The sequence below is a fragment of the Mustela nivalis genome (assembly GCF_964662115.1).
Source record: "Mustela nivalis genome assembly, chromosome: 3".
Classification (NCBI taxonomy): domain Eukaryota; kingdom Metazoa; phylum Chordata; class Mammalia; order Carnivora; family Mustelidae; genus Mustela; species Mustela nivalis.
Genome location: NC_139022.1, coordinates 6,461,987 through 6,477,386, shown reverse-complemented (window position 1 = coordinate 6,477,386; position 15,400 = coordinate 6,461,987). Strand labels below are relative to the sequence as shown.

The 15,400-nt window shown below is 49.6% G+C and overlaps 1 protein-coding gene, 1 long non-coding RNA gene and 1 pseudogene across 3 annotated transcripts in view; 1 reads left to right on the top strand and 2 right to left on the bottom strand.

Annotated features, from left to right (window-relative positions):
* The window catches only part of LOC309861483, a 547,912-nt gene that overhangs the window by 175,842 nt on the left and 356,670 nt on the right, over positions 1-15,400 (bottom strand). The window lies entirely within an intron of this gene.
* The window catches only part of LOC309861888 (uncharacterized protein), a gene marked incomplete at its 5' end in the record, with an annotated part of 53,153 nt that continues 47,314 nt past the window's right edge, over positions 9,562-15,400 (top strand). The window contains 3 exons of the mRNA XM_082725199.1: positions 9,562-9,599; positions 9,694-10,451; positions 10,950-10,977. Of these exons, the coding sequence (XP_082581325.1) occupies positions 9,562-9,599; positions 9,694-10,451; positions 10,950-10,957 (804 nt within the window). The 3' untranslated portion in view covers positions 10,958-10,977. The remainder of the gene's footprint in view (positions 9,600-9,693; positions 10,452-10,949; positions 10,978-15,400) is intronic.
* LOC309861482 (keratin, type II cytoskeletal 8 pseudogene) lies at positions 10,450-14,224 on the bottom strand (annotated as a pseudogene). The gene has a single exon. The product of its transcript is annotated as a keratin, type II cytoskeletal 8 pseudogene (transcript).

Sequence of the window (15,400 nt, the reverse complement as noted above, 5' to 3'; positions counted from 1 at the left end):
ACAGGGGCCCACAAGGACATAGACTAAGAGCATGCAAGTCAAAGGAAGGGGGTTATGCAGGTGGGGAGTGTGTCAGTGATGCGGAAGCTCCAGGGGAAGGACTCTGGCAAAGGAAACCCTATGGAGGCAGAGTGGGTCATCCTCAGACCAGTAGGTGTCTGGCCTGGGGACCAGCATCCCTGGGGAGAATGTGAGGACACGGAGGTCCAGTGCTGGTTCCCTGGAGAGAAGGATGATGGGCACCCCAGTCTGGGACAACCGTGGCAACACCCATCCCAGGCCACAGGGGCACCCATCACCTAGCTGTGCTCATCCTGGGATACACCCTGGAAACTCTGGTGCGGTGTTTCACAAATGGATTGTCAGGAGTGCTCAGCACAGTGGTGGTGGGGAGAGTAGGGAATGGAACAGTACTAATGCCCAAGGAGTTGGATGCAATCCTTGGTCCCAATCCTCATGAGACAATATCCTGCATCTACTTTCCCAGTTTCATCTGGGGCACAGGATTCGGGAAGCCCCTCCTGAGATGCCCTCCTGCCACCATGTTCCTGGGAACATTCAGAATTGTTTGAGGAAGAGGCGGAGAGGATCCAGGATGACAGAGGGCCCTGGAGAAGGAAAGTTGGTACAGGGAGGACAGAAGGATGTGTCCTGAGCCACCATCCAAGTCTGGGCTGGGACGCCCTCGGACCTCCCTCCAACTAATCACTCCTGAAGTATAGGCCAGACTTCTCTAATTTCATACCCTCCCTCCCACATTCCTTCAGTCCCTCAGTCATTCACTGTCGCCCTCCCTTCCTCTGCATCTATACCTTCCTCTTCTATTCCTCCCTCCCTTCCTCCCTCTCCCACAACCTGACTCTCTCCTCTCCTCCCTCTTCCAGCAAAGGATCTGGGGTCCCAGCTGGGAACTGAGCACTGGGGCTTCATCTGTGAGCACCTGCAACCATGTGGTCCCTGTCCACATGGCATTCATGGCCACTGTAGGAGCTGATGGGGGCAGTACTCAGGATAACCAGTGGGATGGGCACTGGGAATATGCTCCTGAAAATGGGGGCTGATTGCACAAAGAATGGAGAGACCCATGCTTAGCACTTCCTTGAGAAAAGTCAAGTCCTCAAAAGGGATGAAAATTCAGAATATCTGAATTTGACACAGTGTGACTTGACACAGTGTGAGTTCTAATGGCCCACCAGACCTGTTCCCTAGAAGCAACAAAGATCTACTCATGATAGAGTAGATCATACAGTGTTGACTGGGGGTTTGTGATACAACTGTTTGGATCCAGTGAAGGTCTGTCCTGTTGTCCATTTACCAGCCCTAGGCCAAAGCCCAGTGTCAATTCTTCACCTGTTCATTGCTTCTTCATCTAAAAGGTAGACACCTCTCTTGGTCTCCATGGTCTTGGTAGTGAGGCTCCCACAAATAAATCAGGACACTTTGCCTGCTTTTTACCAGTTCACCTTTCTTTGTCCATTTCTAGACCCAGAGAGCGGTCTTAAGAGGGTGGAGAAAACTTTCTCCTCTCCTGCAGCACTGGTGCAGAGCCAGGTGGGGGACTCAGGAAAACCCACCCCACCTTCCTGGCCTTGGTTAAAACTAACCTCTGCTGGGATGCAGCACAGGGCAGTGCACAGCTGGGGGAGCCGCAGAGAGGCAGGAAGAACACATAGGAGCTTTCTGACCCTCAAGCATGGGATGTGACTCCAGTGACAAGTCCAGGGCGCGATGATAAATATAATGGAAGCATCATGAAATCAGACCTTCCCCACACCAGGCTTCATGATTGCTGCTCCTTGTCATTGCCACTCTTGACTTAGTGGCTTTTCTGAACTAAATTTTTCATGTCTGTGTTCTCATGTGTGGCCCCTGAGGTCCCTGTGTCATTAACTTAGTGGTCAGCCAGTGGTTGGGCAGAGAGGCCACCCATGTTCATGATCTAAAGCCTACAGATTGGGGGTCCCCACAACCTCCCCCTCAGGTTCAAATGATCTGCAGGAGTGGCTCATGTTACTCACTAGATGACCAGGTCATTCAAAGGACAGAAGTTAGGACCAGGCAGCTGGAAGTGATGAGCAGGACAAGGCACGCATCAGAGGCTGAGAGGCCCCCCTGCTCTCAGAGTGAAAGAGGCCTTTACCCACCTTCACTCTGACCTTCATCTGTACTTCCTAACTGATGACATCCTCCCTTCAGGCTCAGCTGTTTACTCAAATCAATGATCTGACAGGCACCAAAATGACCCCTCAAGCAATAAACACTGACTGATGCCAGCAAGATCCCGTGAGATGGACCCCAAGACAATGATTGACTGGAAACTTACTGATCCCTGCATGACCTTTGTCCTAGATATTCCTCATATAAAAGCCCAGGAGTGTTTTCAGCAACTTGAAGTCATGTCAGTCCTTGGGCTTCCAGTGTCTGCTGCACTGAAATAAATTCCTTTCCTGTGTCACCAGCACTCATCTCTCTGCCTTTGGATATGGGATGGTGTGAATAGTGCAGTGCAGCAAGTCAAACACCAATTCATCTCCTCCCCGGGGTTCACTGTTGCTTCCCCTCTCACTACAGTTCTACTGGGGGCTTAGTGACTTTTCTCAACTAATTTTGTCAAATCTGTATTCCTTGTCCTGTATGGCCACAGAAGTGTCTGGTCTGTGAACACTGTGGTCTTCTGTCCTTCGGGCAAGGTATCCTTGAACATCTGGGAACCATCCCCTGATGAAAGCAGCTTCCAGTTTGGCAGATGGGGAGTGGGGCACTGGGTGTGTGTCAGGATCCACCTTCGGCAGCAGCCAGACTATGTAAGACTCTGCCTTGGCCTTCCCTCCTACTTGTAGAGCCTGACAATCACCTGAGGGGTGAACCTAGGGCCTTCCCATTGGGCCCTGTGCAGGCACCCAGCCCATGCACTCAGCGTTTCAGGGGCTCAGGATTAGGTGGGGGCTTCCAGGTCCTTCTTCCCTAAAGCTCCTTATCACTCAGCCTTTCTTTCAGTGATTCTGCTTGTTTTCTATTTGCCCCAACTGTTATCTGTTGCTCTAGGAGCAGAGACTCCCATATGCCTTTAAATGGTTTAGACATCGAATGTCCTCCAGCAGCCACCTCACTACTGGGACAGTCTGTGCCAAGAAAGAAGTTACAGAGGATTCCAAAGGTCTGGTGTTTCCATCTTCTGAGATGGGGAGCAGGTGGCCAGCTGGTGGGAAGAGCAGGCACCTGACATGGACACATGGGGTGTGTGAGGCCCGTGGCTGCCAGAGGGGTGTGTTGGCATTGGGATGGAACTGGTCTTTCAAGGTGAAGATTGCTAGGATCATTGAGCCTCTAGGGACAGTGCCTGGGGACACATTGGGCTGAGGAGAAAGATGAGGAGAGCAGCGGGTACTGAGGAAATTCGGCTTAGATAGGGGAGGGCAAGCTGAGCCATCCTCTGGGGCACAAGTGGGTCAGGTCCAGGCTAATGGGGACAGGTCTTGAGGCCATTGTGCTCCATGGAAATAAGTCAGTCCCTAAAGGACTGATACCGCAGGACCCCACTTGCAGGACTGAGAGCCCTCGACTCTTAGAGGTAAAAGGAACTGGTGGGTTCTGGGGCCAAGGGATGGATTTGGGGGTTAGTGTCTCATGGGAAGAGGTTCAATTTTGATGACAAAGTTGTAGTGATCGATGCAGCTGGCAGGTGCAGAATGGTGAATGTACCTGACACCACTGACTTAGACTTGTCATCAAGCTAAGTGCATCAGGGGGATGTGCATTTCCTTACTGCAATAAGGAAAACAGTGAGTCAGGAGGATGGGGTCATCCCAGGTTCCAGGAGTTCCCGGGGTAGGGATCCTTTATCTCAGTTCTCACCCTCACGCTCCGGCCCTTGTTGGAGACTGAGCAGCTCACAGTAGGCACTCAGCAATTGCTTGCTAAGATGCAGTGTGTGCAGATGAGGGTACGAGTGCAGACCCACTGGTAGGCACCAAGGGATCCCAACAGGATGCACATCCAGACGTACCCAGTGCCCACATTTCACAAACACCGGCACAGAAATAGGCATTGAAAAACAAGGCAGGGAGCACCTGCGGGGCCCTGTTGTTGAAGTGTCTGCCTTCAGCTCAGGTCAGGATCCCAGGGTGTCAGGATCGAGTCCTGCATTGGGCTCCCTGAGGAGGGAGCCTGCTTCTCCCACTACTGCCAACCCCCTGCTTGTATTCTTTCTCTCTGTCAAATAAATAAATAAATCTTTTTAAAAAATTAAAATATTTGCCCATCACTGACACAGAAAAACACCTGGCATGAAGTTGGAGCCCTTCACAGCCTTGAATGACCCAGAAGTGATCAAAATGGAGTGACCACAAAGAAAGGCCCTTGGGCATCCAGGCAGGTCTCCTCTGTGCGGGTGTTGGGGGCAGGTTCTGGATGTGGCTGAGTGGGCAGTGCTCCACAGTTTCTCCAGAAGGGACAGGGAAAGGAACATGCTCTGACAGCTCTGCCAACGGCAGTCCCCTGCTGGAAGCGGGTGCAACCCCTCACGAGTCCTGGATGTCCTGGTGATTATTGGGCACAGCCACAAATTTCAGCTTCTTCATGACCTGGGGCCAGCCCAGCCATAGCAGGTCCCACAGGTGCTCCGGGGAAAGCACCTTGGTGGGCTTATGTTCTAGCAGGTACCTCTTCAGGTAGCTCTCATTGTGCCACACGTCCTCGAACCCAGTGGCCTGATAGACCACCATCACCTGGTGATAGGCGGAGGTCAGGTGGAGAACCTCGACTACAGACTCCCCCCAAAAGCCTCCTGTGCAGTAGAAATCACTCTCGTCTCTGGCAATGTAGGCCCAGGAATGCGGCCTGTGCTCCTAGGTGAAGAAATCATGGGTTACCCTGAAGAAACCAGGGTGCAGGGTGCCAAGAGGGGGGACAGGAACTCCATGCCCATGTGGTAGCTGAACTTCATGGCCATGTTCACACACACCAAGTATTCCACCTCGTAGAGGAAGCACTGCTGGGAGAAGTTCCTGATAATCTCCATGGGCTGCATGGACACATCCTGCCAGCACGGGCTGAGGGATCCTTGAGGTGACCCATGACTGCGCCGGGCATGACTACAGGCTAGTGGCCTGGCCCCTTGGAGCCTCTGGAAGGTGGGCTGGTGATAGCATTGACTTTCAGGATTGACACAGAGTGGGGGGCATGAGAGTCTGAGGGTTGCAGGACACACAAGTGTGCGGTCCTACTGCAGGGACACACGTGGCATGGCCACTGGCTGGTCTGTGAGGACATAGTAGGTTGAACCTGTGTCCCACTAGAAGTGCTTCTCCGCTGACTGCAGGAACAGTTCCAGAAAGACCACCTATCTACAGGGACAGGGAACAGGATGGGATGGGTCACTGCCATGAGGCTGGTGGCAGGACCCCACAGCTGTTCTAACTAACGTACTACTCTTTTGTTACAGTTTGGAGGTGGGGATACTAGTGGAGGTTCTATTGTGTAGGGACTGGGGGGCATATGAGAAATCTCCATCTCCCCCTCAGCTCTGGTGTGATTCTTACATTACTCTAAAAAAAAAATCTTATTAAAAAAAAAAAGGTGTGGAAAAGGTAAATAGCAGAACAACAAATTATAAATGATTTTTTTTTGCTGTAAGAAATGACAAAAATTTGTTTATATGTTTAGAACACAATATGCATGGGGTATGAAAATGCTATCAAATTATGATAAGATGTATGCCTTAAACTTATGAGTAAGGAAAATTATGATAAGATGCAAAACATTGACCAGTCAGCCTCAAATGGAAAACACACACACACACACACACACACACACACAAACACACTCCTGCCCAGTTAATTGTTGCACAGATTTTTAAAATGTCCACACATTAACTGATTTCATGAAACTTAAGTCTTAAAGGGACTGATTTCATAATCAGGGAGACTACATATGTGTGACTTTTGAAATTATTTCTCTATTTCAAACATATTTTGGAAGAAAACCTACTACAAACATTGGTTTAGTATTTGAGCTAGTGCATGGACATGAGTGTGGGAAACAGTGCAAGCCAGAGGCAAAGAAACGGGGTGGGGGGAGGCAGGGATTTATCTCAAAGCAGAAATGTAGGGGGCAGTTTGTGAAAGGAACTTAATGACTGCTTTGCTTTTGATTCCGTGTGTTATGCCTGGTAAAATTAAAAGTTCATCACATTTTAGTTCTTTACATTTTCTTACTTTTCTTAGAACTCACCATATTTCATTCCCATTGAGTCATCTGTACATTTGCCATACAGTTTCAAGTGAAAAAAAAAAATCTTCATTTAGGCCCTTGTTATGTTCTAGACCATGTGCTAAACAGTTGATATGCAAGGTTCTGTTAATTTTCATGAACATGTTGCAAAAGCAGTATTATTAAACTAATTTTAGATGGAGAAACTCAAGCTGAATCTGCATGTGAATTTTACCTATCGGACTCAGAGTTCATTTTACCTTAGTAATTGGTCTTTGCGAAGGCATTTTCCCCAAGTAGTGTGTTCTTCAGAAGATAAGGCCCAAGAAAAAAACATTCTATGGTCAAATCAGTATGAGAACCATAGTGCACTTTATCTCCTGGAAGACTCCCAGTGGCTTAGGATATCAAAGTCCCTGTGAAGTTCTGAAATAAAGAAATCCATTTCATGTTGTTTTTCCGAGTACTTCACAAACTTAAGTCGCTGTCAAAGAAGTGTGTGTGTGTGTGTGTGTGTGTGTGTAACATTTAACATTCCAGGACATATTTTGAGAAACTTTGTCTTAGAGTATACTGAGAGAGCCTTATTAATCTGAACTAAACTCATTTAGAATCCAGAAATATAAAGCTTCTTATAAGAGCTCAAATCTATGTTTGTCACAATGAGGGTCATGACTCGCTGGGTCATGAAAGCAACAAAGTCGATTCCGACGAGTACTGGAGCGGGGGACCCAGAAAACAATTAAGATAGAAAATACCAGAACTGTTGTGCATAGCACGGACTGAATCATGAAAATTTTACTGGGTCACAATGCAAAGTACATTTCTCTCTGTGGTCATGGCCCCAAATGTCCGAAGCCACTGTTCTCATGAAAGTCATATGAATTGCTTGTTGCACCATTTGTGATGACAGATGCTGGCACTTTGTAAAATTTAACACAAAAAGGACTAGTGTAATGCCATGGCTAAAGACAGTATTTGTTATTACTTCAAATAAGAATTTTTAGAGCTGAAATATCTCGTGGGGGAAAACCAAAATAGTTGGTGGCTTGTCAAGTTCAAACAGACCAAGCTGGGCCTAGAACCCTGGTTTTCTGACTGTACTTCCCTATTCTTTTACTTATCAGTGTAAATTGATGTAGGTTTTACTCATAGAACATGAGGATTCTCTTTCTTTACTTTTTTTTTTTTTTTTTTTTTTTTTTTTTAGATTTCATTTATTTGTCAGAGAGAGAGAGAGAGAAAGGCAGAGGAAGATGCAGGCTGCACTTAGCAAGGGGCAATGCAGGACTCACGGAAGGACCCCGGAATCCTGACCTGAGCCACCCAAGCATCCCAAAGATTATTATTACTTTTTTTAAAATGAATAAGAAAACTGGGTATAAAATTCAGCAGATCATTCCCGGATAGAAAGTCAAGGACTGGTTACAAACATGCTGAAGGGAAAAAGTAACTTAGCAGATTTCAGGGTTGGGGTCTAATTACAATTCCACCCCAAACTAACCTAATACCCTATTAGGGGTCTTTAGGTTATCTGGCCATTCCGGTATCCAGTTTCTGGATTGTACATATAAGCGTCCCCTACATATGATTTTGAAAAGACTTAGCAGATAACACACCGGTGACCACAGAATCTTGCTAGGTGTAAGTTAAAGAGGCAACCCTTGAATAATGAATCAAAGATTAAGAAACCTCCAGAATCTGTGCCATTTTTAAAGAAGAAAAGGAACTATGATTTACCGAAGAATCCCTTAGCAAAATACTATCTTCTACACATTTTATCCTAGGTGGACCTTCTCAAGCCTCCAGCCGAAGCTCTGAGGATTAGATGAGCAGTTGTGCCTGATCGCCCCCATTTCATGGTCTGCTGTGGGGAGGGAGGACCCGAAACTGGTCAGAGGAGGGTGGAAATACATTCCTTTCCAGTCCTCGGCTTCCAGCCTCTGTCTCCCTCAGGAAGTGCCCTGGGCTTGGATTCCTTCAGTGTCTTCGCATCTTCTGGGCTCTGGAAACCCAGGTTGGTGTCCTCTCCCGTCAGGAAGCTTCAGCCCCAGGGGGCAGAAATCATTTGATAACTTAATCTTGGAGGGAGGAAGAGACGCTGAGGCCTATGTGCTCCAGTAATAAACGGAAGCATCAGGGCGAGTCAAGAACAGACATGGTATCTTTCCAGAGTAATACAAATGAGGGAAGCATACCCAAGAACTGGAAGCGGACATGGACCACCCCCCCAAAACGTGGTGGGCGTCTGGGGGGCCTCTCAGGGTCCTGGGGCTCCCTCTGGGGAATCTCTTCCCGGGCTGGAAGGACGCTGGAGGTCCAAGGAGGTGAATGTCCTAAAGTCCGGGAGCGGCCCGTGGACCCTCCCCTTCCTATAATTAACTCATCGCGGGTCCCCCCAAGAGGGACCCAGGGCTTCCCCGGACCGCCCCCCTCCCCTAAGCCCGTCTGATGGGGGCAGGAGAGGACCTCGGAGCGGGGCCCCTCCGCTACAGGAGCCCCCACCTAGGCGGTTTCAAAGCCCGACCCGCCCTGGGGCCAACAGCCCGCAGGATCATCCGCTCCTCCCCACTCCCCGCCGTCCTCCTGCGCTGGCCGCGCCCGCCCCGGCCGTTCCGGCGGGCCAGGTGGGCGCGGGCTCCGGCCCCTCGTGACGTGGGCGCCGGCTCCGGCCCCGCGTGACGTGGGCGCCGTGGTGGGAGGGGCCGCCCGGGCGGGGGGGAGGTCCGGCCGCCTTATTAGCGCCCGGCGCGTAGCCGGCAGCCAGCCAACCGCGCCAGCCAGAGCAACAGGAGCCGCTCCGACCCGCTCCTCTCGCCTCCTCCACCAGCCTCCTCCTCCTCCTCTCCGGCTCCTCCCGTCCCCACCTCTGCGCGAGCGGCGGAGTCGCCCTCTCGCTGCCTCTTTCCTTGGCTCCCGCTCACTCCTCTCGCTCGCCACGACTTCCCCCTTCTGTGCTCCCGGGCGCCCAAGCATTCTCTGCGCGAACCCCAGGAACCCGTGGTGCTTGAAAAGCCCAGGGAAAGCCGCCTCGGGTCGAGAGAGTCGGAAGCGCGGGGTCCCTTCCCCTCTCCCGGCGCAGCCCGCGCCCGGCTCGCAGCACCTTCTCGCTCCTGCACCCTCGGTTTGGGAGGACGAGGTGAGGAGAAGTGGGAAGGACGCCGAGCCGAGGGGCCAGTCTCAGAGCTCAAATTTCAATTTCACTGAAGCAAATCACAGTTTTGTGTGTGTGTGTGTGTGTGTGTGTGTGTGTGTGTTTTGAGATTCTGCATTTTTTTTTCTCCTTCCTTCCTTTCTTCTTCTTTTTTTTTTTTTTTTTAAGAAACTTATTTTGGGGGGTTTGCTCTGGGCATGGGCTTCGCCCAGTTGTTGAAAACTGAACTCGACTCGTGATGGTTCTCCCGTCACTCTGGTGGATAGCAGCCGCTCTGGTAGAGGTTAGGACTTCAGCTGATGCACAAGTAAGTGGAAAATAACCCTAAGAACTCAAACCCAACCTTTTCCCAAAAAAGCTCCTCCCCTCTTTCCCCTCCTCTCTTCCCTCCTGCCCCCTCCCACGCTTCCCTGTTATCTTGCGCCTTCAGGAGCGGCGTCGGAGGGCTGGGCGCCGCCTCCGGGGTGTTCTGGGGGCGGGGGGTGGGATTGCAGGGGTGGGTCGCGACTCCCACGCCGGGAGCCCCGGCTCGTCCCCCCTAGCGCCCCCCCCCCGCCTCCCGCCGTTGCGGCATGCGTCACGATTCCTGACGACAAAGTGCAGCCAATTCGCATCCTCGCCGGCCGGTCTGGGTTTCCCGGTTCCGGAGGGCGGTCTGGGCGTTTGAATCCGGACGCGGCGCCCGGGATCCCCGCGCTGCGGCTGCGGCTGCGGCCGCCCGCCTCGGGTTCGCGGCGCTTCCTCCCCTCCGCACTGACGCACCACGTTTTCGGGCAGCGGGAGTCCCCGGGCCCGCAGGGAGCGATCCGGCCGACCCGCGCCGGGAGCACCGCGGCCGGGCTGGGGTTCGACCGTTGGGGCTGGGGGCTGGGGTCGCTTCCTGCCCTGCGTTTTCCTGGACGAAAGGCTGGCGGCGCCGCCGCGTTCCTCCCCTCCCCTTCCGCACGGCTCCTCCTCCTTGAAAGCGAAGTCCAGCGCGGCTCCTCCGCTCCGCGGCCCAGCCCCACGCTTTGGAGACTCCAGGTGAAGCCCGATGCTCTCGGAAGAGTCCTGGAGAAGGCGCGCGGGCCCGGCCCCGCCGTCTGTTGTAAATCCCATCCGCTCAGGGCCGGTGGGACTTGGGGCACTGACTCTTCCTGTGAGGAGTTGTAGCTTCTCTGGTCTGCCCGGTTCTGCCCGTAGGTTAAAAAGTAGAAGATTGCCTGGACTATTCTTGACCTCAAATCTGATCTGTCAGGCCCCCTTTTAGGTTTCTTTTCACGCCTATGAATACAGAGGCTTTCTTGGCTAATCCGCACCCAGTATCTGAGTTTTAAGAAAAGAATACTGAATGCATTTATTTTTGCTAGCTTTATAAATATTAAAATTAAAACGGCAAAACAACTCCCCGTTCCAAACTGTTATTAATTGGCTCATTCTCTTACTGCAAGAACCTACAAACCAAGGCGCAGCCTTTAGGCACCAGTCCCCATCTCCGGCATCTCCTGATTAGCTCCTGAAAAGCGTTAATGGTAGAAATAAAACGTACAAGGTGATAAGATGAAACCCAGTAACTGTATCTTTTTACTTTCCCCCTCCTTTACAGGCTGGTAATGAAGAAATGGTGCAAATAGGTAAGCCTTGTTCTCAGATATCTTTCTTATCTTGGTAGAAAGTAGAGAATGAAGTAAGCTAATTAAAATGTTGTTTCTGAAATTTCTCCCATTGGTGGTTAAAAAAAAAAATGTAGTTTAGGATCATCGCTGTTCTCCTCGTCATTACGGAGGAGGGTCTCAGTTTTCTCAGAGTTAAAGGGAATAAAAATTCTGCCATTGGACTTGTAATGCGACAGTATTTTACTGTCCCTGGACAAGCCACTGGTAGGTAGTTGGAGGATGATGTAGAGTTTGGAAGAAGACATGGAGATACATCAAATCAAATCAACTCGTGTTGCATAAGGACAAGCACATCTGATTAGAATGGGAGGCAAAGTGTAAGAATGCTACAAAGGAGGGAAAAATGAAAGAGGATAAAAATTTTTCTGGATGAGAAGACTGAGGCTCAGAGAGGATAAGTGACTTGGAACAGGTCACTCCAAAGTCCACATGATCTTTTTTTTTTTTTTTGGAAGCTATTTATAATAATATTTGTTCTGAGTTCAGTGACTGAAAGTCATCTAGCCAGAAGTCAAGCTCCATTCAAAGTCTTTTTATACACATTTAACTTGGATTACTTTAAAGATACATTTTTGTTTTGGCAGAGTATTAGTCTAAATGATGTATTTGTCAGATGATATTGTAAGGTCACCTTTGAAATGAAAAGTTTTGAATACCACAAGCATAGATACCTGTCATTGCTTGTGTGCGTTGCATGGGGCACCGTGTTAATTGCTTTGTGTGCATTGTGTCATCTACCTCTCACAAGCACACAGGAGGTAGAGACCCGGTTGTGTCTGTTTCAGATTTGGAAAAATGAGGCTTGGGAGGTTCTGCAGCTCCCACCTAGAGTGCATAGTGGAGAGCTGGGAGGATTCCATACTTGTAAACTAATGTAGGGACCCCAAGATGCAGGCCCAGAGCTGTCCATATGTAGCTGCCTCTCGTCATCTGTCCGTGTGCTCCCTTCCTGTGCAGTGTTTGGCATTGTTTGAACTCTTCTCCAAGTTTAGGCCTCCGTAGTAAGGTAGGACAGAGGGGAGGACAGTGACCGAGAACTGCATAAAAGATGCAGTGTCTGCGAAGAGACATTTGTTATTTGTAGCTGATAACATTCAGTCATGAATATATATCATTTTTTTTTTTGGATGGTCAGAGCCAGCTGAGACTTTATTTGGGACAAGACACTCAAATTGGCTTTTAGTTGGAGGCAAGGACAAGAAGGGGTACCCAGGGCAGCAGAACCGCCCCCAGGGGCAGGCTGAGGACTGGGGTTGAGTGAGTCTTAGGTGAGTCTCCTGTTCCCAATGCTTCCCTGCACAGCTCCTTCCCCCAAAGGCTCTATGGCAGCCATGAGAGCAGGGAGGCTGGGTGGGACCACAGTGGTTGTTCACTTGGACAGGACATCAGATGACTCGGACACCAGCTTCCCGTCACGGGTCTCAATCTTCTTCACCAGCACAGCCTTGGAGGAGCTGCCATGGCTGAAGGACCCAGAGGGGCCAAAGCTGGACTGAAAGGAGCTCAGGCCATAGTTGAGGCTAGGGCTTGGGAGGGCCCCATAGGTCGAGCTCAGGCCACCTGAGAAGCCGCTGGTGGTCTTAGTATGGATACTCATGTTCTGCATCCCAGACTCCAGCCGGCTTTCCTCGCCTTCCAGCAGCTTGCAGTAGGTGGCAATCTCAATGTCCAGGGCCAACTTGACGTTCATGAGCTACTGGTACTCGCGCAGCTGCCGGGCCATGTCCTGCTTGGCTCGCTGCAGGGCGGCCTCCAGCTCGGCCACCTTGCCATTGGCATCCTTAATGGCCAGCTCCCCGCGCTGCTCAGCATCAGCAATGGCAGCCTCCAGGGCAGCCCTCTGGTTTTTGAGGGCCTCGATCTCAGCCTGGAGTCGGCTGATGCTCCGATTCATCTCAGAAATCTCCGTCTTCGTGCGACGGAGGTCATCCCTGTGCTTCCCAGCCAATGTCTGCAGCTCCTCGTACTTGATCTGGTACATGGTCTCAGCCTCAGCCCGGCTACGGTTAGTGATGTCCTCATACTGGGCCTTGACCTTGGAGATGATGCCATCCAGGTCCAGGGAGCGGCTGTTGTCCATGGATAGGACCACAGACGTGTCCGAGATCTGGGACTGCAGCTCACGGATCTCCTCTTCATACAGCTGCCTTAAGAAGTTGATCTCGTCGGTCAGCCCTTCCAGGCGGGACTCGAGTTCTACCTTGTTCATATAAGCTTCGTCCACATCCTTCTTGATGAGGACAAATTCATTCTCCATTTCTGCACGCTCTTTGATCTCCTCCTCATATTTATTCTTGAAGTCCTCCACCAGCCCCTGCATGTTGCCAAGCTCCACCTCCAGCTTCTCCTGGCCCAGGGTGTCCAGCTGCCGCTGGAGGTTGCTGATGTAGCTCTCAAACATGTTGTCTATGTTGCTCTGCACGGTCTTCTGCTGCTGTAGGAGGCTCCACTTGGTCTCCAGAACTTTGTTCTGCTGCTCCAGGTGCCTCACCTTGTCGATGAAGGAGGCAAATTTGTTGTTGAGGGTCTTGATCTGCTCCTTCTCCTGGGTGCGCACAGCTTGGATGTTGGGATCCACTGCCAGCTTAAGGGGGCTCAGCAGGCTCTGGTTCACTGAGACGGCCGTGATGCCCCCCATACCCCCGGCCCCGCCGCCGTAGCCCCTGACCACACTCATGCTGCTGTTCAGGCCCCCCTGGAAGCTGCTGCCCACCCAGGAGAAGGTGGACGAGCTCATGAGGGAGCCAGGCCCGCTGGTGTAGGAGTGGCTGCTGAAGGCCCGGGGGCCGGAGTTGGACACCTTGTAGGACTTCTGGGTCAACCTGACGGACATGGTGGAGGCCGGAGTGGAGGCTGGAGTAGAGGCGAGTAGGCTGAACCTGACAGAGGTTCCACAAGGGGCCGAGAAGCTGCTTCTAGGTAGGCATGAATATATATCTTTTAAAAGAAGTATTTTTAAAAAATCGTCAAACAAGTAGAAAAGAAAACTCTCTTCTTTTTTTATTGGTTAAGCATTTGATTACTTAAACATCCCACCTTTTTGATTTGTAAGTTAAAAAACTGTGTTAAGACGGCCCACCCTAGGGATGCCTGGGTGGCTTTGTTGGTTAAGTGTCCAACTCTTGATCTCAGCTCAGGTCTTGATCTCTGGGTTGTGAGTTCGAGGCCTGCAAAAAAAAAAAAAAAAGAATAAAGATTACCTATTCTTTCAAAGATTATCCGTTCTATAAAAAAGATTACCCATTCTATCAAAGGAATAAAATATGTGCTTTGATTAAATTTTCCGATAGTATCATCATGCTCTCCTGTAAGAGGCCCTGAGTTAGACTTTGGTCCAGTCCTTTTGTTAATATAAATACTTCAGTTGCATGTTTCTACAGAGAAAGAGGTGGTACAGGTCTGCTTAAATTTGATAGAGGAAGATGACCAGCAGTGTCGAAGACGGGAGAGCAGGAGACTCTTAGATTGTGTTGCTGGAGATTTTCTTCCTCCCTAGTTCCTCTGCTATATAGAGTTTCTCTCTTTTATTATGGTCATTTTTATTTACCATTTTTCAAGTTGAGTGAAGAGAAGAAATGAAGATAAAAATAGGTTTGACATATGAGTATTGTGATAGTGAACATGTAGCTATCATTCGGCTTTGGGAATATAATCATTTATGTAGCTCTTAAAAGGGATTTAAAAATACATTTTAAGAAATTTGTGTATAGGAATGAGATTTCTTTCCCTTGTCCCTACATGTAAAGGTGTTGTTAACCTGAAAGTTGGGTAAAATGTCCTTTTCTATATATAATTAAGTAGTTTTTTTCCCAAGAATTAATTGAAAGTGGTTTTATGTAACTGCTTGGAGGTGCTATTTGATTAATGGTATGATTAGGAAAGATTAATAAGGCTTAATTATTTTTATTGGTCTCCAAATTGGATAGAGAGGAGTGCATGGTTCTGAATGACTTCTATAAAATCTCATGTCTTGGGAAGAGACAACTGTAGATTAGTGACAAACTGAAAATTATTCAGAAGCTGAGTTTAAAAAATTCGTTTGCACTGAGGTATACTATGCATGCAGGGTGGTGCGTGTAAGTACACACCTTGCTGACCCTTCAGGAAGGGAACACGCTAGTGTGACTAGCGTCTTGATCAAAAAGTACAACTTTTTACACCTTCTTAGCACTATCCCCACAGGATGGGTAAACCACTCTCCTGACTTCTGACAGAACAGGTTACTTTTGCCAGTTTTAAAGTGTTTTTAATAAATATAGTCACACAATATGTGCTTCAGAAAGCAATAAAAAATTCGTCTAATATGCTTCAGGCCCTAGAGTAGTAAGGCTTTTATTTAGGTAGAGAGAAGGCGGTTGTGATGAGGGCAGGTGAGAATGTA